The following is a 25,320-nucleotide window of genomic DNA, read 5'->3' on the forward strand; positions in this document are numbered from 1 at the left end:
ACCCGTAGCGAAAGCGATTTTCTTGCGAAAGAAAATTGTACCGTTTTTCGCCTTACATTATTATTATTATTATTATGGCTGATTTCAATGTTTACTCTCCGTTCGGCATTCTATGGTAGTAGAATTCTCTTAAAGCAAACGATTTTTTTTACTCTGATAGAAATTAAAATGCTGTAAAAATTGAAATAAAAAAGATATAAAATTGAAATTGTTAATGTGTATAAAATATTTTTGTTTTTACCAGCGGAAAGAATCAACACACATGCGTCATTCGCGTAGCTTGCGCACACACGTTCACACGCTACCGGTAGGGCTTTACGCCGTAAGTCCCACCTCCCTTGCTTAGCTGATAAGGGTCGAATTTGTTGCAGGGCAATTGAATTTTTTTTATCTACTTCGATTGCCATGGGGTTGCTGCTTGCTGCTAATCAACTTGTGCAAATGTTAAAGCAATGACACGTATATATTCTAAACGTGTGACGAAAAAAAACCTAACTTACTTTTGATACACCTATACTACAACCACAACATTCTAAAACATACCAGATGACGACGAAGTGCAAACAGCCAACGAGGGAGAGTGTGAGGGACTGTATTGATATCCAAACATTTCCCATAGAATGAACGTGTTTAAGATTGATTTTGTGTATTATTGGAGGGTTTTGTTTTGTCGAAACAATGGTACATAATTCTCAATTGAAAACAGCAAGGGAATGGGATTATTAATTTCTATATTTCATGCGTTGCCGTTTCACATGCTTACCCGCAAAGACGTTTTAAACGAACCATCATTTCCTGAACTATATGGACATAATTTCAGTAGAAAAAAATATTACTGTCGAACCCATTAGGTAAAAAAAAAACAAAACAACGAAGATTAGTCTACCGCGGGTAAAGATTTCTTCTGCTTTTTCTCTCCAATTCAACCTCTATCTTAAATAGCATGAACGTTGTGATTCTTTAATTTCCTATTCTCCAACGACACTAATTTCTTGCTACCATATCTGTCTACCTAATAGTGTCTTATCTAACAAAAAAATCTATCTCCCGGAACACTCATCGCTTCTATTGTCTCTCATTCTCTCTCCTCGGGTTGTTGTAGTAGTGGAGAAAAATAAACGAACAAACAAACAAACTAACACGCTCTCCTGATTTTGGCATAATAATAGATCCGCGCTCTCGTTGTCTAGTGCTTATTAATATTATGAATTATGTTTACTTTTTTTTGTTCACGCATGAAGCCTCGTCGAAGGATCTACGAGCAATTTTGGGGTGGACTCACAGGAGGTGTGTGGCCCACGTAAAACAATCTTGCATGCGTTTTCCTCCTGGCGTATTACAGTCTTGTGTTATCGTTTTTATGCGTTTTCTTGCTTGTTTTTTTGTTTAAATATATTTATGGACGCTCGAGGGGGGCAGTAGTTATAGTACTCGGAACAAAAGGTTCTTACAGAATCTCTTTCTCATTCAACGAAAACTAACCATACGCTAACCTCATAGCAAAAATGCTTATTAGAAAAGAATGGCCCCTGGAAGTTAAAATGCATAATAACTCCACAACATTTGTTATCGCTTGCGCGATATGGCAATCTGATTGTCCGTCCGTGGAACAATCAACAATTGGCCATCGCAAACGCATGGAGGCCGGTTCATGATTGCGTGCTCGCGGAAGGCCCTGTGAGCGTCGTCGACGGAGCGGAAGATGTGGAAGGGGACGATGGAAATAGGGGAGAAGTTAATGGGGCGGAAGCGGTCTTCGCACGTGTACCCGTGACAGTCACTTGTCCGCATTCTACCGTAGCCTCCGTCGGCGCGTTCGATTCCGTGCTGTTGGGAAGCGAGAAGAACAAATTGCGCAAAATGTGAGTGCGCGATTTCGGAGGCGCTGATGCTGCTGCTGCTGCTGGCTGCTCGTGGCTAGAACTATCACTCAAAGAGCTTGCAGACAAAGGGGGCGAATCCAGTGGTTTCGATTCGTTCCTTTGATTCTGAGCTGCCTCGGCATCTCGACCGGAGGAACAGACACTATCACTGTAAGTTGATAGGGCGGGCTTTTCGATCAGCATAGCTCTGTTGATTGCCTCATTAGACGAACAACTGCTGCTGCTGCTGCTGCTGCTATTGCTGCTGGAAGCGATCGCTAGCTTTGAAGATGGGTTTGCAACGAAGCTTGTATGTCGCACCGTAAACTCGGGCGACGGATTCAGCGAACCGGACTGTGTGCTTTGCTGTTGATGTGCGGACAGTCCGGAAGAGTGCGACATCTGCGTTTGTGTTGCGTTGCGCGAAAGCGCTACAGTGGCGGCGGAAGAGTTCGATGAAGCGGTATGCTGCTGAGCCGCCGTCGTCTCCTCTTGCTCTAGCTCCTGCTCCAGACTGACGTTCTCTGGGATGTTGTACGATCCGGTTGCACTATCCACCGACAGATTACGATGCTGGCTGGAGTTGAGCTTCGGAATCAGTTTGCCGAAATTGATGCGCTTGTGCGCTGAAGACACACTGGTAGAATCGAAGTCATCACGGAACGAACGCTCAGAGCTGCGGAATGATCGTCCGCTACCCAAGCTGGCTTTATCTGCCGCCGTGTCCTGCAAAAAAAAAGGACAGACAATGTATTTTTTCCGCTGCATGTACGACATCTACCATACTATCTTATCACACTATTGTTATTTACCTGATCCGATGGGATGCTGTACAAGAAATCACAGGAATCTTTCTTACTGTCAATAACGAACGACACAGTATTGTCGAAGCGCACCCGCTCCGAAGCACCGTCTTCGCTGAAAGCACTCGACTCTGCTTGCTGCTTGTAGCTCAGTATCGAACCGGCCAGTGCCTTGGTAGAGGCGGTATCGTTCAGCGTATTACCCGACTTTTCACTTACGCACGTCACCGCCGAGGCCGTTTCCGAGGTGCTCACATCAGCCTGCACTTCCAAACGATGCCTGGGGGAAAAAGGGCCCAAAAACACGTTAACAACCAGCTCAACATATACTCAGTGCGAATGCGTTTTACCCTGTAATGCTGCCTGCAAGCGCCGTGGTTGACGGGTTCGCTACACCATACGCAGAGTGTTGGCTGGACACGCCGAGATGGCTTCCGCTAGCCACGCTTAAGCTTACCTCTCCAATACTGGTAGCTCCGATGCGTGAAACCGCATCCACACTAGCAGCGTCTGGAACGGACCAAAAAAATGACAAAATAAGTTAATTATGATCAACTAATGTTTACACTCCATCACCGTCAGTGAGTTGAAAATTCCGTACGCACGGCCTTACCATGGTTTCGGGAACCGTTGTCTTCTTCTTCGTCAAATTCAAATTTCGTTCCTTCGCCACAACCTGCCCGACAGAGTGAGACAGGCACAACACCGTACACGTAAAACAACAATATTGGCACCCCGATGGCAACTGCCAAACCGGCAAGGACAGGCGAAACAATTACCTGTGGGAAGGAAGAAAATCAAACAATACATAGAACGATTATTCAATATAGAATACGATAATACAGACAACTATTCTGGTATACTGGTTCAGTAAGGATAATCCACTCCAGCCGCCAGAGCATATCTATTCCGTAGAAGCTTTAAAATGTTACAATCTGATGCTGGTGAATGCAGTAGACTTCTTTTTTTTCGATAAAAAGAATGCAATAGTCGGTACACAACAACTAACTTTACGTGAATTAAAGTTCCATAAATGCCCAAACCCAACGACCACAATGTCTTTGTGTAGGTGTATGGGGCGCAAAAGCTCCAACAAACATCCCCTTGCTTTTGCTTGAAAGCTTTTCCAATTTTCGCAATGTAGGTCATTCGTCTCCCTTCGTCTCTGACGTCACCGTATTGGCTGTATGAGGGAATTATGTTTAGCAATGGCATTGCTTGCGAGGAAAGGGCAGGAGTTTGGGCTATATTTAGGAAGGACATGTTAAGCAACCTCGGTCTTCTGCTGTAGCATTGCTAGCCACTGGCTGAAGCGGCGGTGAGCTCGTCGTCATTATGAGTGCTACTCGTCATTGGTAAAAGTTAAAGGTTTTCTTGTCTATCCCGGGAAGCACGGAGAGAAGAAGATGGCAAAGGGAAAGTTCACCAGGATATAGCAAACCACAACAAATAGCCGCCAGTAAGATGTACACAACAGGCTAGAACAGTGTGGTATTGTGAGTAGTTGACTGTTGACTAGCTTAATCGTTACTTAGCGTTCAAGTAGAACTGCGACGACGCCATGCCGATGATCATGGGAACGTTTTTTCCCATCGCCCGAAGGCACTCGCTCATAGCAGATGGGAAAAAGAACATATTCTAACACAGCAAAACGTCAAACTGAGCGATTCGCTAAATTATTCAACAGATGCCCCTCTCTGCTTGAACACATTCGTAGGGTCGAATGAAAGCAAACACACTGGAATCAAAATCCGGCACTTTTGGGTTGCAAAAGATGGAGAATATATTATATTTAATTCTAAACTATGATACAGATCGATTTGACATTTTTCTAAGCCGTTAACATCAAGCATGAATTTGTTACAAAGAGCGCAATATTTCACATTACTGATTTTTATAATTTTAGCCCGAAAAATATTACTGCATTTGATGAAACTGAACATCGTATGAATCAAAGTTTATCAACATTGAGTAAAAAAAACACAACCTATTGGAACCAAAACCCATCCAAACGATGACGTTCGTTGTGCGGTGGGGTTCATTCATTATTCATCGTCGAGCAAATGAGTTTCATTCACCTTCCAGGCGAGGTATGTCACATTAGGGGCCACCACAAACGCCACGGAGGCAAAAGAAAGAACAGGAAATAATTTCCGCACCACCTTAAACGAACAACATAGAAGCCAACAATCAAAACCGTGTACCTCGTTTTAGGCTACACCTGCCCGTCCATTGAGAACTGAAAAAAGCAGTATCGAAAACAACGTTCCGCTATCATTGCTAACCATACGTAGAGTCAACTTGTTCTTTTGCGCATACCGACAACATCAATCACGACCGCTGCTGAGGCTGCTGCTGCTATATGTATGTAACTAGATTCACAAACTAACCCCAATAAATCGAATTAGCTGTCGTTCCCCTCCGTCTCGTTCATACGCCTTTAACACTAATCGCAATGGTTTTGGCGATCCAAATACGTCACACAGCCAACAACAAGCAAGCTGCCGATAGCACCCAGAGAGCTAAACATGCATGCAGTTTAGAAATGAACAGTGAAAAAGGCGTGTAGGAGAGCACAGGAGATGGGTTAACAGTCATTGAACCACAACCTCCACATAGCAACGGAAAACTCATTATATGACCAACCTACATATTTGTTGATCGATTTTATTACATATTTCCACCATGAAATTACGGAAGAGCTCGTGGAAGCCAAGATGCACAAAGAATATACTTCAATTGCCAGCAATGACTTTTTTTGTTGTTTAAGTGACACTTAAGTATTCGATATTTAATCTGGATCAGTTCCAAACGAATCGGGTAGAATAGTGCTGGTAACATTGGATTCGATACAATATGTGCAAAACGGTTGAAAATTTCTAATTTTTAACCATTTATGCATTTATTAGATGCATTTTTCAAACATTATTAACAGCTTAGACACGACTAAACCGCGCATAATGAAGCATAAAGATCCAAAGCATCCGATGATTCACTGATTTGAGTTGTGTACGTACAGAATTTAGGGTCAAACAACCTCGCCACCGCAAACTGCTCCTTTACCACCTACTGTGCAAGGAAGGTGTGTCATCGTAGAAATGACCGTATGCGAACAACACTTGCTCAGTTCGCTCATAGACATTTTCTGGGCCCTACACGCACGCACCCTACCCAACTATAGGCTGCTGCTGTCTGGGTGTTTCTGTTCCGGTGCTTATTTTTAGTGCTGCACACATTTTGTTGCTTCATGGATGCATCCATGACACGATGATGGCTCGCACATATGGGGCGCGGATGCCGACAATTGCAACACTGCCAACAAGAATGAGCGAATTTTCTCCTAGTGGAAAAATGAGGGAGAGAGAGAGAGAGTGAACCACAGCTAATTTTCTATGTTTCGGGATTGGGGAAACTCTCCCGCCATCTGGATCACTCCGAACCGTAGACCAGCATCAAGCTCCCATTTTGGGTACGGCATTACTTGCTCTCTTATTCCAGCATAACCGAACGGCATATCCGACGAAGCATAACCAGTGCCATAAGAGAGTTCAGTTTCCCAGCTTTGCTCAGAACGTTGCTTGCTGCCTATGTTTTATACGGGGCGAGCCCTCCACACAATATATACATGTATATATATATGAATGTTGTAAATGTATTGCTTCGCAGGCCAGATCGGCATACCAGACTGGCCAGTTAGCATGGAAGATTCGTCACGTTCGGGTGTGCTTATCGGTGCTCACGTTTCGACGTTTTATTTTCAAGACTGAAAGACGGCCGATGGCGTACAAGTAATAATGATTTTTTTGCCTGCAATAGCAAGAATTCTAGTCTGCCGTAACAATCAATTGGTTACTATTATCGGGGCCGTGGAACTGGTCGGTTAATGTTTTACATCGGATACACAACAATTTTCGATCGTGTTTCATTGTACGCTGTGCTGTGGTGGTGGTAAGGAGTTAAACTTTGATTATAAGTATCGGCGATCTGTGGACTTAAGGGTAGAAGAACGTTTACCACATACTTTTAGAAATACACAAATTGAAGTGAAATGATTCAACATTTCCGTCCAGCGAAAAGTGCCCTTATTTCCAATGCTCGTGCACCCTCCTGCTTATCATCATCACCACCATCGTCATCACCGACTGCTAGCCAAACACAGTACATGCAGAACGATTAACAAAGCAAGGTGTGTCACCTTGCCTGCAGAAAAGTTTCGCCCTCGTACGATTCTCCTTTTCACTCTCAGTCAGTTTACCAAATACGTATTTAAATTTTGAAAATGTGTTCAACATAGCTCGTGACAACATTTACCCGGTTCTATATCATACTGTAATGGAGTATTCATAAACGGACTTTGCACGATTATGTGTAAATTATGTATAAGTAATGTGTTTCCGTATCGCTGAAGTTAGGTTCGTATTATTGAAGTACCGTTTAAAGTGGTAAAATACGTTACGTTTGTCACTATGTGGTTGAGAAAAATAGAGTATAGTTTAATTACTAAAATTGGGGATTTACTTAAGTGCTCTAACAGTGTAGTATTGATTTGCTTGGGTGTTTGCACTGGAAGAGAGATTTTAGAACTAAAGAATCAGCGAGAGTGAAGGCAAAAAACCTCATTACATTACGTTTATAGTTAACAACTAATGCAAACATGATTTTGACACCGCCAATTAATGCAATCCAACAAAGAATGATAATGTGTTGTGTTGTGTTGGTGAACACATAAACGAGAGCCGTATTTTTACACCAGACAAGGAGAGTACAGTTTCTCTCGTTCTGGTCTTCATTTGAATTCCTTTGTCCTTGACCTAGAAAATCCTGGGCAATCGAGTCCTGTCGGTTGGAAGAGTACCATCATATAAAAGGATATACTGATTTCGAAAAATTATACTGCTTCTTTTAAAGATGAAATTGAGTTCATTATGTGAGAACAACAATCTAAAATATATTGCAAACAAAGGCATGTCTGGTGTGAGTGTACTACAAGCCGTAAATCATACTTCGTTCATATAAATCTTAATCGAACTGAATAGCACATAAAACGGAACCACGATGCTTGGATCACGGCATTCAAGTAACCAGTTTAAAGCGCACAAATGAGCTATTTTAGTCACCTTTGTTCCAATATCCGTCAAGGGGTTTTATGCTTTTGCAAAAATATACAGTTTATAATTAGACTAACCTTCTTTTCATCTTTTTGTTTGCAGCCAATCGTGACCTCCCCTTTACGGACAGAGTTGATTGAGCATACTGAGCTGACTATTGCACCGTTGCAAAACATTAGGGGAGCTCATCGCTATAAAAATATCATCGATAAAAAAAGAACCCTTTATAATCAACTAGAAACCACAAAAAAAAACCATGTCGGATACGGAGGAAGATTCTACATGCTCGGACAGTTGGCCGATCACGGAGGACTGGTTGATAGAAGTGCTTAAGAAGCATCACGAGGTGCGGTCTGGGATAAAAATTACCGACTTTAAAGTGAAACAGGGCTGCCAGGATGGGGTAAATAATTTAAGCGACATTCTATCCGTATCCGTGGTCTATGAATTTGAAAAAGATATCGAACCAGGCGTTAGTCAATCCTTGGACATTGTGATAAAGCTGCTTCCGCAGGATCCATTCAGTCGGTACTTCGTGACGGAGGCACAGTTCGACCTTAGGGAAATCAAATTTTATACCAGTGTACGTACAGCTTGAGATAGAGCTTCAGTGAGTGTAACCCTAGAGGATCGGCATATGATGATAATGCATGCTTTCGTTATTTTTTATACAGATTCTTCCAGATCTTCTGGCATTTCAAGAGCAGTATATCCCAAAGGGTGTCGGCAGTATGGTGATATCAGTGCCAACCTGTTTCTACACTCAGTATGCACCCATCGGCAGTAACACTACGACTTCGCCTAGCAGTCCAGACTCTACGGAGAGCATACTAGTACTGGAGGACATGCGGTCCCTCGGTTACAAGGGAGCTAATTTTACGACCGGACTTACTCTTGGTCAAACGGAAGGAGCCATACGTGCCATCGTTACAATACACGCGCTCTCCCTTGGGCTTAAGATAAAAAAGAAAGTAGATCTGAACGAGAAGTATCCGGTAGGTAGACGTAGCATAATGTACTGATAAGCAAAATTACTCCACATGACGAGTGTTTAGTAAGAGCCTTTTCATGTGTGTATTTCAGTTTCTCTTTCAAACGACACGGGCAACGGAGAGCTACCAACAATTAGTCGAACAAGGAATGCCTCAACTAACCAAATTTCTTGAGCACAAACCTGGGTTTGAAAATGAACTAAAAGCGCTGAGCAAAATTCGTCCAAAAACGAAATTTCTGATTGAAACGCTTCTGCAGCCAATCGAGCCGATGGGACTGATTACACATACGGACTTTTGGTGCAACAATTTGCTGTTCCGCAGTGAACCGGACGAAGAACGTACCGACAGTTGCACTATTCTAGACTGGCAAATGGTTACATATAGCCGTCCAACGAACGATCTTGCCTTGCTGCTGATTTCGTCCATTCCGTCCAACACTCGACGTCAGCACACGTCCCGACTCCTTGACCTCTACTATGGGGCTCTCAAGTCCTACTGCCTTAAAATGGACGTCGATATTGAGGCGGATCTCGGATACAGTCGCAACAAGATGGAGTGCGAGTATCGGCAATCATTACTACTAGCGTTACTATTATGCATTGGATCGGTAGATATTGCAATTGGTAACGCGGCAGCGGAGCAGCGGCTGCTGGATGTTTTGCGAGACTTTTACGAAGAAGGCATTCTGAGTCTCGAAGGCTATGTTTAAAACTCACATCACACAGCATGTCTTGTTGATTGATCTTTTATTATTCACCGTTTATCCATTCATCCAAAGAAGTTTATGGCCGCAAATGCGAACATACATGTTTTAGGTCAATTGCGCACTCTTCTTCAAATGAAAGACACGTTGCTACACTCGAAGAATGATCAATTTATTCCTGAAAATGAAGTTACTAGCGGTCGATTAGCAAATATGTTATGTGGCCATTCGAGACTGGCCTATGTGTATAATTTTAAACATTCTGCTGGAATACAGAGACATCACACAAGTCGAGTAGAAATCAACTCGACACATGCACTTAAGCGTACTGCTATTTAAATTTTACTGCAGGGTTGGTAGATTAGTATGTGTAAGTACATATTCATGATACCGAGAAAAAAAGCTTTTAATAAAAAAACATCTGCTAAAGCAATTACAATGTTTAAATAAAGTGTTGACAACAAAACAATACTGTTTAATAATTATAGTTATAATATCACAGCACCGCGTATTCGATTCATTTTTTTTCAATTTCAAATCAATTCAATTCAATTTCGAAGACGGTAAAGGCAGCTTTCGGTCAATAAAATGTGTATCCAAAAGAAGAATGCGTGGCACTACTCCGTATGGTATCTGATAGAATCTTCACCTTAGTTAATGAATGATACTCAGCGCTAAACAAACGAAGTATTTTAAAGGCCTTATGTTCTTTAGTTTATCCTTTCTATTCTATTTAGAATCAATACACGTCAGCAACAACAAGACTAGCCCACCACTGCCCAGAGAGTATACTGCAACAGCACAGTAGCTGATTCGTGAAACCTCTATAGCAGATGTGTCAAACTCATTTGTTCGGTGGGCCACTTGTTAACCCAAAAATCCATTCGAAGGCCGGATTATATACGACTAATATTGATGTTCTATTTTCAAATATAGACTGAATTAATCATAACTTCATAGCGTCGCGGGTCGCATACAGAACCCTCAGAACATATCTGCTCTATAGGATCTCATTCTATTTTCAAACACAGAAGGGGTTGGATGGACGCCAGACGAAGAGTTGGACTGATCTCAATATGTGAAAACAAAACAATGTTCTACATATTCACTGGATTCCATTGTGTCTACAGGTGTTTTGAGGTGCTGAATAAGTGTATAGCTTCAATTTATTGAAGTAAGCGTCCTCGACAGCCATATTGTTGGCTAGGTAAATCTTACCTCGCCTTATTTGACATACACTATTTCGTAGGTCGGAATTTGTTAGTTTCGTAGTTGCTGCTGCTATCAATTTGGTCTTTTGCTTGGTACCCAAGGTGTTGTTGATCAAAATCGTTTTTTTAACATACATTCTTTTGGAAAATACGATCAAAGCCGTAATAATGTAAATTTAAATAAATAAACATACATCTTTTACTGGTAATGTCATAAACATGTTGCACAGGTTGGTCAAGAACTCAAAGACTTGTTCAGGCCATTCACAAGAAGAAATGAAACGTTGTACACCAAAGATAGCGTTACCGCGCGGCTACTACATGAGGTGAAATATACAGCGAAATGAACTATTTGACAGGTGAAATATCTGACAGGTACAGCTAAAGGGTTGGGGGAGACACAACATCCGCTTTCGAAATTCACTTAAAAAGAATATCTTCTTAAGCAGAACATTCCCTAATTGGAAGAAATTATGAACTGTTGACTGAAATTTGACGAAGTACTCGATATTGAAGTTATTTAATAGATTTAATTACGATTTTGTGCACGTTATTTGTTTGCTTTGCACATCAGCTGGTTGCTGTGATGCTATATCAGTCAGATATTTCGTCTGTCAAATAGTTCATTTCGCTGTATATTTCACCTAATGTGACCTCGCGTAATACCTCGGAGAATATTGCAGCGAACCAAGACTGCGAGCCATTATAACACCATATGCGTTTTTGTATAATTAGAAATTACTGATTGTTCATTATGAAATGTTAATGGATCTAAGACAAGTCAGAAGTTCAAATATTTAAACATTTAAAAAATAATCTATAACTAAAATTTTTTAATTTAATGTTAATTTTCACGCTACTTCTGTTTGCCCTTTTGTATTGTACTTTTACAAAGAAAGAAAAAATATGTGCCCACTTACCGATGCTGTTACTCCTCCCAGAACGGCTAAATTGCGTTTGTGCTTGCCAGCTGACTTGTAGCGAGTATGAATCTTTCGTCCTACCCACACAGGAATACCTAAAAATATTTGAACGATTCCCGGTTGTTAAAAATGTTCAGAAAAAATACCTTATTTTGTACATGATTTGCTTACCGATAATCATTGCAGGGACGGCAATACCTGCCACCAAGGCGATCCCTAGAGGAGCGCCTACCAGAGTGCCCAGCTGCCAAAGTAGCTTCTTTTTTCGCGACCATGGTTTCTTTCCCCAAAACGTACATCCCGATGGGCTCAGATAGTGAAGATCGCTAATTTCTTTCATGCACAGCCAGCAAAACTCAGATCCACAGATAGCGCACACCATGTGATTACAAGAACCATCGTCCATCTTAACGATGAGTACCTGGCATCGTGGGCAGGGTTTAATTTCATCTTCTGCAAATTGAAAAAACGTATATAAATTAAACAAACAATACGTGAGAATAGATCAACTATTGGCATTGACAAAACAAAACAAATTGGAACTGAAGAAACATAAGAATGAAACAAAGAAACTACAAATAGAACTACAAACAACTAAACAGTGTATAAGTCTAGGGAAAACAGCAGAGAAGCCAAGTTGAGAAATCTTACTATGTTGTGAATTTTTTCTAATACTACCGGACAGGGCGCGTGTTGGACTTTGTCGGGAAGCTCGAGCTGCATCGCAGGTTTGATCTGGATGCCATTCCGCTTTGCAGTGATAGCAAAATTGAACGTCGCATCCTGGCCGCTGACAACATATTCTCGGACAGGAGGCACATCCGGTAGCGATAACAGCATAAGTACAGTCTGGCCCAGGACACCAGCGAGAATCCGGATCGGACAATAGCACCCGCCGAACCATAAAATCCTCATACTTCGTGATGGCCGTTGGGAACGCCTTAAGCAGCGTCTGTATGTCGGTCGGATGCATCGAGTCGGAGCATTGAGGGCAACTGATATCCGTGCGCGATTCGGAAATCTGGATCATAAGATAGTTTTCCAGGCACGCCCTACATGCGTAGTGCTTGCAATTCAGTAGCGCATAGTACTCGTCGCTTGACGGTAACACATCATAGCACAACGGACACTCGTCCGGCACTTTTCCGGCATTAGCGGATGCATTTGTTCCGGCACCACCTGTTGTAGTAGAACTGCCTCCCTTACTGTGCAAGCTATGTGATGATTTGTGACTGCTTGGGGTAAGTTTCGAGTTGCCCGTTCCGCGCTCCAGATTTCCCGGCGATTTTGCTGAATGCTGTGAAGATGCATCGGAATTGTGCTGCAATAACAAAAGAAATAGCAGTTATTTTATAACATTTTGTAACAATGTGCTGGATACACTGCTAGAGATACACTAATACACGCGACACAGCTATCTTATCGAACACCTTCTGGATGATTAAACCATAAGTAGAGCAAAACAAATACGATGCACTCCACTCACCTTATTACTGCTGTGGCCTGTAGATCCAGTCTTATCATGCTTTCCGCCCCCATTCGTGCCACTTCCATGTCCACCACTGCCTCCACTATTGCTGCCCCCTTTTTCCGCGTCACATAGTCTCTGGCCGAGCGGAGGGCTACCGCGTGCAGCTCGTGCACTTTGCAGCAATAAACGCCGGAGAGGGAAGTTCAAGTTGAAGGTGTTTCGACTTGTGCCGCGCATTTTGTCGCATCTATACACACCCACTATACACACAAAATGTAAACGTACACTCAAATGTACATGTCCACAGTTCTAATTCAATTTTACTACAATCACTTGTATGCAGCAATGCATAGGAAATGATTAATGCATTTGTTGTTTGACCCTTAGTTTTGTAAATAATAATATATTCTACGAATTTTCCAGTCTCAAACACGCGATTAACTAGTAAGAAACTAGAACTAATCACGTTTATCAGAGCAGCCAATGACCATTCAAATTTAAGCCAGATTCACGTCTTCACGTCACTTATTGACTTATATGGATTGGTTTATCGTGCACTATCATGCGTAAAACGGTTGCTGAATCTTATCGCTGGTAAGATTTTCTGTAATTGTTCTGCAATAAAGAAGCCGTCTCATTACACCGACACAGGTATCTTTAAATTGATTGAGCTAATCTGAAAAGAAACAAAAAACACGCATTTTAGAATGTACACTGCTTCATATAGTATTATAAATTTACAATGGTAATCTATTACACCTAGAAACGTAGATAATTTCAACAACGACAAGATAAACAGTTAGAATAAGAATTATTGACCCAGACATGAACATTAATTATAAATTTTATTAGTAATTTGTTGATTTATTCTTTGAATTTTGAGTATGACGATAAAAAATTCAAATCTTATTATAATTAATGATCAAAAAAGGATCTTCATGCTGGCCTCAACGGATACCCTTTGCAAAGTTATCTGAGAAGCACTTCTGCTACTGAGGAAGGGGTGAGAATCCAACCTGAGATTGCATGATCGAATTACACCATCCACAGAAAACGGATACACCCTGCCCTGATGAATCATCAACGGTATGATTCAATAATCATTCTTCATCAAAGTCTGCTTATTCATTCTTCTCTCGATATACACAAAAGTTCACACAAAACAATAAATTCTCTTTAAATAAAAACAACTTCTGCTACACTACGAAAACATTGATTTTTGCTGACTTCCATAGATTGATTCAGGCAAAGCTGATATTTCATACAATAAGGATGTAAGAGACATCCGCCCGGTTTGTTCGGTGCAAAAGCGTACTTTTAGATAGAGTCAATACTTTTTTTTGTTATTGCAAATTAAATCAAAGGATCATATTTACACGGTTCAATTAGTCGTCATCAGACCTTGGAAAACAAAGAGAATGAAACAAGAAACCAAACTTGATGTATATGGCTGGCTCGTGCTTTAATCAATTGGTCAATCAATCAATCCATGACACGAATGGGCGGTCATTGTCCAAACGACGCTGCTGCTTGCACTGACGTACAAATGACCACCGAATTCGATAATGAAGCACACGACTAGCGAACTTACGAACAGTAGTAAACACCACATCGTGGTGTACCATCGGGCCATCGTTTCTACCCCCCAGAAGCAGGGCAACAAAGAATGTGTGAGGAAGGAAAGAATTAGAAGGTGAGAGCACTTGAACTTGAATTTGCTTTTAAATGTCACTAAAGGCAAAGGGCAATATGCGCAAAGCGAGGGTACCGGGTTCTTTCGATCGTACTGTAAATAGTGTACGCATAATCTATGCAGATAAATCCCGTCTTGTACTAACATTCCACACATTTGCTCTTGCTTGAGGTTAGGCGTTGCTTGGGATGCTGTTTTTATAGAGAAATAGATATGCCGATATACTACTACTACCTGCCTTCGCTGTGCTGTGCTTCAAGCTACTGTATTTGTGCACAACGATCGCGCTCTTGCTGGCGATCCGACTTCATCGCGTAGATTGTCCGTTGCTGTTCTATTATGGCATAACGAATGAAGGTTAATCAAGGCTGTGGCAAGCGCAGGTGCGCCTATGTATGCGTTTGCGAGGGTGTGGAACGAGGACAATTTACAATGTGGGTGCCAGAAGATTCTCAGCGAACGATCTCTCTCTCCCTCTCTCCTTGCAAAACATTTCGCGACCAATCGTCAAACGCGAGGGACTAATTGACGGCAAGCCACCGATTCCGTCGCTGGACCGAGCATACACGATGGTGTAAGGTATACCACCACCGATGCTTTGAGACTCTTCGCACCCCTTGCCGTCGTATACGTGCATATACGTGCACTTCTTCTCTTCCGCTCCATCATGAATAAGCGTTCAACGACAAAAACACAGCGTTCAACAGCCCAGCGACATCACGGTGTCGGTGCGCGTGGCCATGGGTTGAGTCACACCATCACCAACACCATCGCATATCTCTGTTCAGCGCCACGCGTTTGTTTATGGAATACGACGGGGTGTTGCGCTGCAGTCGCAGCGCATTCCCTTCCCATTTTGCTTAGCGAGATTTCTCTTCGATCTGGGCGAGTAGTGAGAGTTTTGGTGTAGTGTTGAGTTGTTTATACCGCGGCAAGAGCGGTTTAACTGGTATGAACATAAATATACTATTAATTAAATAAACTGGTCCCTTCTCCATCAATAGATAGTAATGCACTTTTAACTATAAAACGCTGGAGCATATTATTGAATCACAAAAACATGTATTTCGTATTTCTAATATGTAAAAACATATGTTTGCCGAAAACTCACATTCGTTGTTCGAAGGTCGAAGGTCGAATAATAAGATAGTATTATGATGACATAAGGAATAGTCCTATACTAAAGATTGGCGTTATCGGCCAAAACGTTAGTGTGTATACGATGATCGTCAATTGCTGCAGTTCCTGCAGAAATAAAGACCAAAGCTATTTGAAAACAAATCTCCGATGATTCCAGCCCACTTGTTTGTTGTCTATTTTCGCCATCAAGTACATTTTAATATACTTTAATTAACCGCGACGAAATCGAATATGTATGAGCATCAGAGCCCAAGCTATCCGCTAGGCTTATGAACCTCCTCTGTTTGCATAGCACAATGTTGTACCGCTAGATGATAAATGAAAACGTTACAAACGTTATTCGCAAGTGATGTCAAGTCTGGTGCAAAACCGGTTTGTGCACACTAGTTCAAAGGCATCACCAGTCAGTGACGGACTTCGGTTTTTGCGCCGAATTCATAGAGGAAAAAAAATTGAAAGTAAAGGAAACCATTCGACTCACCATCATTTTGCCTATTCGATCGTAACGACAATGAGCATTACATTTGACCAAGACCGGCTACTAAAGGCCGGTCCACCCTTCTTTGGCGACTGGCTTCCTTTTACTATTTGCAGCCAGGCGACGATAGTGGAGAAAGTGATTGAATCTGGTGTCTCGAGATAGTTATGCTGGCACTTCAAAGAAACGTTTTGCACGAAGATCGCATCTAACCTTGATGCGTAGTTTTTGCTGAAAATAATATATAATTTTCTACCAATCAAACAATTTTCCATCATCTTCGTGCATCACTGGCCAAAGTGCTGACCGCACACGTGTGCTTGACTAAATTGGATGCTCGTTTCGATTGACGGACAAATCGCACAACTAACCCATGGCTAGGGCGAAGTATTTTTTTCAACAATCAGCATATGTTTAGTTACAACCGTTTTATAAAAAATTGAAGAAAACACACATCCCGAAACAGGCGACACTGTATGCTTATACGTTACTTCCAGCGGTGGCCGATTACTGTTATAATCAAAGCAAATTGATTGCAGATAATTGAGGAAATTGGGCCAACATCGACGACGCTAGTCTGTCTTAGACCCCGACATGATTCACTTTGTGCCTTGCGACGTCGTAATCAATGTTACGCGTGGCAGCACGCAGAGCATTAAGGCGCATCATCATCACCATCATCATCATATGCGTCATATAACGCATGAGGATCATCGGAGACATCGCCGTAGTATAGGAGGACGAAATATCAACAGCTCGCAGTAATTCAGTAGCGGCAGTTTTGGCGCTTGGCAACAGATTTGATGCGATGTGCAACTGTTAGACAATACTTGGAAAACTTTAATCTCACATGCGATTAATGTGCAAAGAGAACTGAAAAATTTCGGAAATTCAAGAAGAATGTTTAAAAATATCAATATTTGTTACTAAAGTAACAAATAGTCAGCACAGATCCGTGGACTAGGCGATGGTTTGATAAGCATGGAATGGAATATGGAATGTTTGGTAATATTCGAAAGCCTTGAATCGGAAGCTTCCTTTTACTTTTTATTCAAACACGTTTACATTGCTTTGCAACAGTTTCTTTTCAGTTTGTTCGACTAGAGCTGTCTGCAAGCTAGCGTCATTTTTATCATACATGAATCATGCATAGGAAAAACAAACAAACCTGCCTAAGTTATCTTGTTGTCCTAGAGGTTTGTCAATAGGATGAAATGGTCTCCCCTTCCTTCATTCGCTCTCTCGTTCATTGTCAAAGCTTTTGAAGCTCCAAATTGTACGTAATGAGCAACACAGCTCCGACAGCAAACACCATCATTATCATTTGTAGAAGAACAATGGCTAAAACAACAACATAAGCCTCACAACAACAACAACAGATTGCATCATTTACTCGTCTCTCGTCGCCAGTCCCCACAGACTGGTTGAACGGTTTGGTTTGGAGGATATTTTATCTCGCTTCCATGCATTCCCGAGAGTTCGGCGGTCAATACGAGGTGGCTTACAAGTGTTTCGTACTGCATGCTTTATCTTTAGTGACCACGGCCAATGAAATATGGTTGATCAATAGCCAAACTTTCCATTATGCATTTTGTTCGCTGTATCGTATCGTTTGGTCGATACATAGATTTTTAATGTAAGATAGTCGAGTTTAGACGTTTTGTTACCACAAACACGGACATTTTACTTAATGTCAATAATACGCTTTACTTAGCTGATGCTATTTTTACACCTTGCCAAAAGCCGATTCCTTTAATAAATTCACTCAAAAATTAATCATATCTTCAAGCGCAGTGTTTTGAAATAAAAAAACTATTATCAAGGTTATTAGTAACATCAGATTGAGTGCTTTGAATTCTGGAGTTGCTATAGCTAGCACCGGTTTGGCCCGACGACAGATTTGATAACATGGCAGACAAACGGGTTAACTGTGTGGCATGTTTTAACCCACTGAGCCACATTTTGACGTCATTCCCGCACAAAGCAGGCGCAGTCGAGCAGCCTCTACTACTCCACCATCGATGCACACTACAGCCACATCGCTAACTGATTACGTCGATACGACGCGTTAAGTATCAGTTTGCGCTAAACATTTGCACAGATGAAATCAAAATACCTTCAACCGTGCACCGCCATCGAAAACAAAGCAAAAAGAAATCGAACCGCTCGGCCCGTTGGTTGAAGAATGATGAACAAAAAGACTTATGCACGGGTCGCACAGGAACATAAGCAAAGCATTTCTCTTGGGCAAGCTTTAAAAGCCAAGGAAAACTAAGCATAACATTTGCGATTACGGCACCAACTAGACGAACAGTACGGTAGAGTAGGAAGGGAGCACAGCACAGCACACTGATGTTGGAAACCATGGTAGCGATTGTGTCGCTTCATTTCCACGATCTGTCATGGTAAGTAAAAGCGAGAAGTTACAACAAAAGCCGCTTAATTGCACAACTTGCATTCGGTACGGTGAAGCTTAGCTTATAATTTTTTCCTCAATATATCAGGGTGTACAAAATGTTCTTAAAATATTTGCACTAATATCGGGTTATCCGTCCATCCGGTTTTCAGTTACCAGCTACGAACGATTCTCCGCACCCAGATCATAGGCAATCAATTTCAGGAATAAATGTGGACGACCGATTTACATCTCAACTCAGCGTGCTTCTGATAACAAAGTAGCATAGGCACGAATGGTGTATTTTTGTTACAAGCCCATCATGGTTTTGCTTTGCATAGCACTGTCGTGTGCCCTTGACCGATTCTATTTTCCGGGGGCTTCTTTTTCCGCTTCCTCCTCGCTTACCATAAAGATTGCAACAACTCGAAAAAATCCAGCCAGATGCTAATCGAAATGGATGCGGGACGCGCTTCATGCTGGCCGGCATATAGTTCATCATGCTCTAACAATGCGATGCATATCGATAGAGTATAAACTGCACAGTGCATGCGTACGTTGTTTACGATTGTTCGCGACTGGCCAGATAGTTGAAGGTCGATCAAGGCAGCGGATGAGAAGGCTTTGACTCACTTCAATGAAAGCGATGACGAGGCAACCCCTTTGCTCTTACTACTACACTTCACTGGCGTATGAATATACCTCAGAGGTAGAGGTTTGGTGGTTTCTTTTTTCGTTTCTGGCATTCATTCATATACCATTACCGCGGAGTACGAGCGATGACATACGGGGTCATCTTTGAGCACTGTTCACTAAATTTTACATTTTAATCGTTTTTTATTATCGTTACGTTACTACTCGATAGGGATGGATAATATTTTTTAGTGGCTAAAAAATATTCACTGTTGTATAACAGAAATACCGCTCCAAAATTAAATTTAAACGTTGTTTATCGCGTCTGACGTTCGAGCAGGTGTAACAAATCTGCAATGTTAGAAAACTGTAGAAATTTTTACATTTTCAGATAGTATTTTCTTATCAAAACAAGAAATGAACTTAGACCGATTAGCTAATAGTAGCATCTAAATGTCGTTTTTGCGTAAAATGTGGCCTTCAATTGGAATGTTTAGATACCGCTTCAAATGTATTAAACACACAAACTATCGAAAGTATCAGTATCTAAAGTATTCTAATAAAATTATATGTATTGTAACTGTACCAGTATTGGGCAGGTAAGTGAAGCAGTTTCACAAAAACTGCTCCTACACGTACAATTTTTATTATTTTTCACGACAAAGACGTTATTTTGGACAATAAACTATCGGATTATCTTGTGCTATTTTTTATGTACCGATTTAAATGTATTTTTTAGAGATATTTGTGAACATGCAAACACTGTTTTTGGTCCTATTTTCGGCAGGCTGTGCACCAAATACGGGTCGATGTTTTAATGTGGTAATAAATGAAAACAGGTAGAAAAAAAAACGCAATTTTACACTCTTACTTTCCTAAGATTGGTGTTAAAAAGCACTAAAATTATTAATTTCATGTTGCCCATTCTGGTCATTTTGCTGGCAATTTTTACAGTCTGTTAGATGTGCGTTACAATCAAAGTAGGCATTGAAGAAAAGAGAGTATGATGGATACAGAGTTCGGCTCCGACTGGTTCACAAACCGGCTTTTCTCTCAAGTTTTTGGATTATGTTTAGTGAAATTGGTGATATTTAATACAAGAAATGTAGTTGTGCATTTTAGTGTTCTGATCAAGTTTTAAATGATAATTCAGCAAAATCAAAAGTGTTATTGCTTCAAGTTTCGGCAGGAGCCCACAGCATTGATCTGCCAAAAATCAACATTTACCGTGTACAATCTGTTCCCGAGTTACGCGATTTGTGCGTTCCCGAGGAATCCGCGTAACTCCAATATCTGCGTAAGTCGAATTTTGAGGTTTACGACCAAAATACAATTGGTTTCTAGGTATTTTTTATGCAATTTAGTACTTTTATACACTTTATCATTCATTTGATACGATTCGTGCAGAATATTCTGATATTTTTCACTTGTCAGTGGGTTAAAATTTATTAGCAAAAATGTAATTTATACTGCATTGGACAATTCTTGAAGCAAATTGTACTGATTTAACATTTCATCTGTCATTTCAAGTGTCAAATGTCAAATTCTCTTAATAACGGAACCCGCCGAACTATTGGCTGATAGTAAATCTGAAGAAGAAATTTGAACTCTGTAAATTTTGTTTGATATTTTGAAAAAATATGCAAGGAAATGATATGAAACTTCGTATATGAATAACAAATAAGCACATCTCTATTTAAAAAAATATGTGTTGAGACAATTTTTATCCCGTTTTTGTGTTATTACACGTTTTTAGTTACCCTGCCGAAAACTGGCACAGTTACCCTACTTCTACACAGATTATTTTTCGAGGTGGAAAACTTTACCAGTTAAAACATTACACCTCGTCGAAAAGACGAGCTATGCAATAGCTTATAGCAGAAATATAGCTGTAATGTACAATTTTCACCTATTGTCGACATTTTCGACTTCACAGAACAACAAACTGTTCCATATGGTGCCGGGTTATTAAAGGTTATCACAAGGTGAGAGTCGACCATTGCATCATCGAGCAATCCTCCCCGAACCGATTGCGTATCGTTTTAAAACTTTACTTTTTCTAACCACTTGGACCGTGTACTGAGAACCCATAATCAGGCAAACTTTGACAACAACACGAATCTGCGCTATCACGCATACGTCAACGACAAATCGGCCGCCAAAACACTTGCGTTTAATAAGATCGCGACTACGATCCCCATCACCCCATTATTGTGCGAGATTCTGCATCGGTTTATTAAGCAAAAATGAATAATCCACCCAGAATAGCTACACATTATCTCATCGTCGTCTTTCACACACAGAGTCCAAGAGCAAATGTTGTCACAGAATCCTCACCGAAGGTCGTACGTTTCCGCAGCCCGTGGAACCATGAGCTAGATCGCGTAAATTTGTCGTCAGCATGTCGCATTGGACAAAAGATACGAGGAGCAGTACGCGTGCCGCCGTTCGATACGAACAGACGCAAAGCAGCTACAAGAGCAAATAGAAGCCAAAAACGGACAATTTGCCTTATTGGAAATATCTGTGCCAAGTGAAACAATTTAAACTTCCTTGTCACGCTCAGTTCGCTCTCGTCGTGAATGCTGGACCGCTCTAGAAAACAAGCCAACTTCAAGATGTGTCGGTCTACGTAGCTGGCTGGTTCTTAGAACGGCTTTGCATGTGTGAGAGGGCGAATGATTTTCAACGTGAATGTAAAAGTAAACATGTAGAGTGGTGTCACACAATTAGCTGGCTGCCTCGCCCGTTCGTTCCAACCGGTCGAGCTAAAACGGCCCCATCCACACAGGAACGGTTTCGAACGGTTCAACCTTGCGCGACTTTGACGTTGGTGGCCCGGCGGCTACAAACAGCAATGAATATGCAATCACGCACATTTAAGCACGGCAGACCGGGGACTCACTTTCCAAGATGGCAAGAGTGCACACCATAGCCGCGCGACCAGCGTCTTGTCGTAGCGAATTGTCCTATAAATTAATTATTACAAATGAACAGTACCAGGGGAACGTGCAAACACGATCAACGCAAAGAAGACACACTGCTCTCGGCAAAATGCTTCAAGAGTGCGGGGTAGCCTGGTAGCATCTTTCCAGCGGTCGATGACGAAACGAACGTTTAGCTGCATCCGTTGCAAAGCTTGTCTTAGCTTTATGTGCGACTCGTGCCGAATGCAATCAATGTGGAATTCCATCTGAGATGATAACATTTGCACTTCAAACATCTTAACATTGCTTTCACGATTAAATTGATAAGTGATTCGTTCCTGCAAAACCAATCGTTATTCTACACTGCAGCTGTATGTTTGAATAAGCCTGTGTGATTCGTTGTTATTAAGTAGTGCTACAGCACATTACTGAATGGATTTTTATACTACTTACAAATGCCGTACAAATGTATGACGCAAAATAGAAGCATCAAGTAATATTTGCGGCCGGAAATGGCTACGATATTGAGCCTACGAACAACCTATTATCTCTCGTCGTCGCACGTCAAACAGCTGCCCTATTATCAAGGCTAGTTACAAATAGTAGATAATTTAAAGAGCACCAAGAATATTATTAGTTACATCCTGTCTTCCTCAGTATATGCGAGCATTTGTTTATCAATGGGGTACCCATTGCTGCTGATCTACACTGCTTCTTTTGAGTGTGTTGTGTTGTGTATGTTAAAATGTACGGGTTCATAATTTTGTTATTCAATAATTTGGCTCAGAACTTATTTTTAAGCAACGTTAGAGACACATGAGCACAGCACGGCTTCGACATCTCCTCGAGATCAGTGCGTGTGTAAGTACTCTTTCTGGATCACCTGCCACACCGCAGTGACCTTTATTTCGCGCAAATACAGGTAGCCTGCGGGTATTGTATAATTGCACAATTACCGTTACATATGGCTACAAACGGATCAATTAAGAACAGAAAAACCCCATTGCCAGTGTCAGCAGAGAGCAGAGAGAAGCAAAGCAGATTTAAAACACATCGAACTCTTCAATTTCGTCGACGTGTCTCAAACATGACTTCGCTGGAGGGGTTTCGCCGCATGTCCCCGTTTTAATTACGTTCGCCTTGACACAGACTGCGCGCTGACGAACGGAGCCAACCTCAGCGAATCGGACGAATGTCAGACCGATGACAGCTGGAGCAACGCCAACTCAGTTTTCAGCTTCAATACCGTTCGGAAAAGGTGCATCGAAGCAAGAAGGAACAAACGGACGACCCTCCGTACGCCCCCTACCCTCCCCTTCCCTATCCCACCCACGTCCTTTCCTCTGCGACCGCCTATTACAACTATATCGAGGTGAACTTGTTCAACCAACCGAGCTGCTTATCATGCTGATATTTGGGATGTTCGGAGAATAATTCGCACAAGATGCTTGTGCTACAGATTACCGGTTAACAAAAGCACGAATTGCACTATAAATAGCATCTTCTGTGCTATCTTTGCCATCTTGGCCTCTCTTTCTAACATCCAGGGATTCTCCTTTCTAGCTCATGGCCCAGGGGCTGCGTGTCCAAGAAATCGCATCGTTCATCCAACATAACACACACACAGACACACAATAACACATCGCCATATTTTCTTACGCCATGGCGAGCTGCCACTATCTGCTTACCAGGGGGTTCGCGTAATACGTTTCATCGGCCAAGCTGCCGTTATTCGGTGTTTCACAGATATGGGAGCGTAAAAACTTGCACAACCATCTTTTCGCTTAAGATGAATCCCACAATCTTGCGTTCTCGCCTGTTGCTATGGTAGCGAAACAAATATCACACGTAGAACTTGACGATTTTCAATTGAAAACAACGATTCACTTGGCAGATGCTTGAAGCTATTGAAGATGCACTGCGGAGTTTTTTTTCTGTAGGAGACACGAACTCCCTAAAGTGGGATGATGTTTGACGATGGCCGCTACCTCGGTCGCAGCGCGCTGGTTGTTGGAAAATTACGGTAAATTATACACTACACCTACATTCAACACGGTGTATCACGCACACATTCACACACACTCCATTCCACACTGAGCTCGACGTGAAAATTTGTTTGTTTGCTACGTTTGCTACTTATGCTGATACTGATTGAAAAACGCACAACTGTTTCTTCTCCATTCTGCCGTCCTCCTCCTTCTTTTTCTTCTTTTTAATCTTCTTTTTATGCCTGAGAGGGTTATATTCCGAGGTTTGATTCTATTCAAGTCAAACTGTTTATATAAGCAACTTGAAAACTTACACACGACAACACATGGTGTGTGGCCACGGAGGTGACAACATGTTGAAAAATAATTAAACTTTATCAAAATTGCTTGTCAACTGCAAAGATTTGATTTTCTCGTAATCGCATCAAAAATCTCAGAGCAATTGGTCACAATTGCGCCAAATAGCTGTTTGTTTACGCTTTTTCACGAACGTCAAATTTTGTCGCTCTTTGTCAACTTTGTCAACTTTATTTCCTGGCTGCTTCAGGTTACGAAATTTTGATAGCTAAATTGATAGCTAAAAGCTAAAAAAAAGTGACAAAAGATCGCGTTTAGAATAATTTGTCAGCGTTTTGTCACTCCCATGGCCTTGCGCCAACAGAGAAGACCGTTTGAAAAGGAGGTGGTCTCACACTGTACAACACGGCTATTTTTCGAAAGGCACTTTAGGGCCGTGGCAACGCTTTTTCGCATGCGATTTTATCCACAGATGTTAGAAGAGACCAGGTGATCGAATAGCCCTTCTGACAGCTAGCCATTGGAGAACCCGTGTGTCATTTTTCCCAAGTTAAGTACGCATTTATTGAAACGACGTTCACTTTCATTTAACTTAAGCTAGATAATCATTTTAAAATGATTTTTCTCATCCGAATTAACCGTTTATTTCGTTTCAAATGACTAATATACAAAGAAAATATTTTCTACGGATTT

The 25,320-nt window shown here is 41.5% G+C and overlaps 2 protein-coding genes and 1 long non-coding RNA gene across 9 annotated transcripts; 2 read left to right on the forward strand and 1 right to left on the reverse strand.

The window, feature by feature from the left end:
* Window positions 1-714: 714 nt before the first annotated feature.
* LOC120898845 (E3 ubiquitin-protein ligase RNF19B-like) lies at window positions 715-24,540 on the reverse strand. Of its 4 annotated transcripts, XM_040305252.1 has the most exons (10): window positions 24,031-24,540; window positions 16,391-16,618; window positions 13,092-13,752; window positions 12,257-12,926; window positions 11,777-12,058; window positions 11,603-11,700; window positions 3,279-3,444; window positions 3,016-3,175; window positions 2,675-2,945; window positions 715-2,588 (listed from the first exon to the last, which is right to left on the reverse strand). In XM_040305252.1, exons 3-10 carry the CDS (start codon window positions 13,311-13,313, stop codon window positions 1,650-1,652), a joined length of 2,808 nt encoding a protein of 935 aa, XP_040161186.1. In that variant the 5' UTR covers window positions 13,314-13,752; window positions 16,391-16,618; window positions 24,031-24,540; the 3' UTR covers window positions 715-1,649. The 4 variants fall into 4 exon arrangements, with proteins under 4 accessions (XP_040161186.1, XP_040161187.1, XP_040161188.1 ...); XM_040305253.1 differs by lacking the exon at window positions 16,391-16,618 and having other exon boundaries at window positions 24,388-24,540; XM_040305254.1 differs by lacking the exon at window positions 16,391-16,618 and having other exon boundaries at window positions 12,284-12,926.
* Window positions 6,349-9,930, forward strand: LOC120898848. 4 transcript variants are annotated; one of them, XM_040305257.1, is made up of 4 exons: window positions 6,349-6,613; window positions 7,876-8,356; window positions 8,448-8,768; window positions 8,857-9,930. In XM_040305257.1, the coding sequence occupies exons 2-4, from the start codon at window positions 8,030-8,032 to the stop codon at window positions 9,475-9,477; spliced, it is 1,269 nt and encodes a 422-aa protein (XP_040161191.1). In that variant the 5' UTR covers window positions 6,349-6,613; window positions 7,876-8,029; the 3' UTR covers window positions 9,478-9,930. The 4 variants fall into 4 exon arrangements, with proteins under 4 accessions (XP_040161191.1, XP_040161193.1, XP_040161194.1 ...); XM_040305259.1 differs by having other exon boundaries at window positions 6,361-6,453; XM_040305260.1 differs by lacking the exon at window positions 6,349-6,613 and adding an exon at window positions 6,629-6,851.
* LOC120898849 lies at window positions 20,683-22,688 on the forward strand. Its single transcript, XR_005738707.1, has 2 exons — window positions 20,683-20,712; window positions 21,719-22,688. It is a non-coding gene; the product is annotated as an uncharacterized LOC120898849 (long non-coding RNA).
* Window positions 24,541-25,320: the final 780 nt, after the last annotated feature.

The sequence above is a fragment of the Anopheles arabiensis genome, chromosome 2 (assembly GCF_016920715.1).
Source record: "Anopheles arabiensis isolate DONGOLA chromosome 2, AaraD3, whole genome shotgun sequence".
NCBI lineage: Eukaryota > Metazoa > Arthropoda > Insecta > Diptera > Culicidae > Anopheles > Anopheles arabiensis.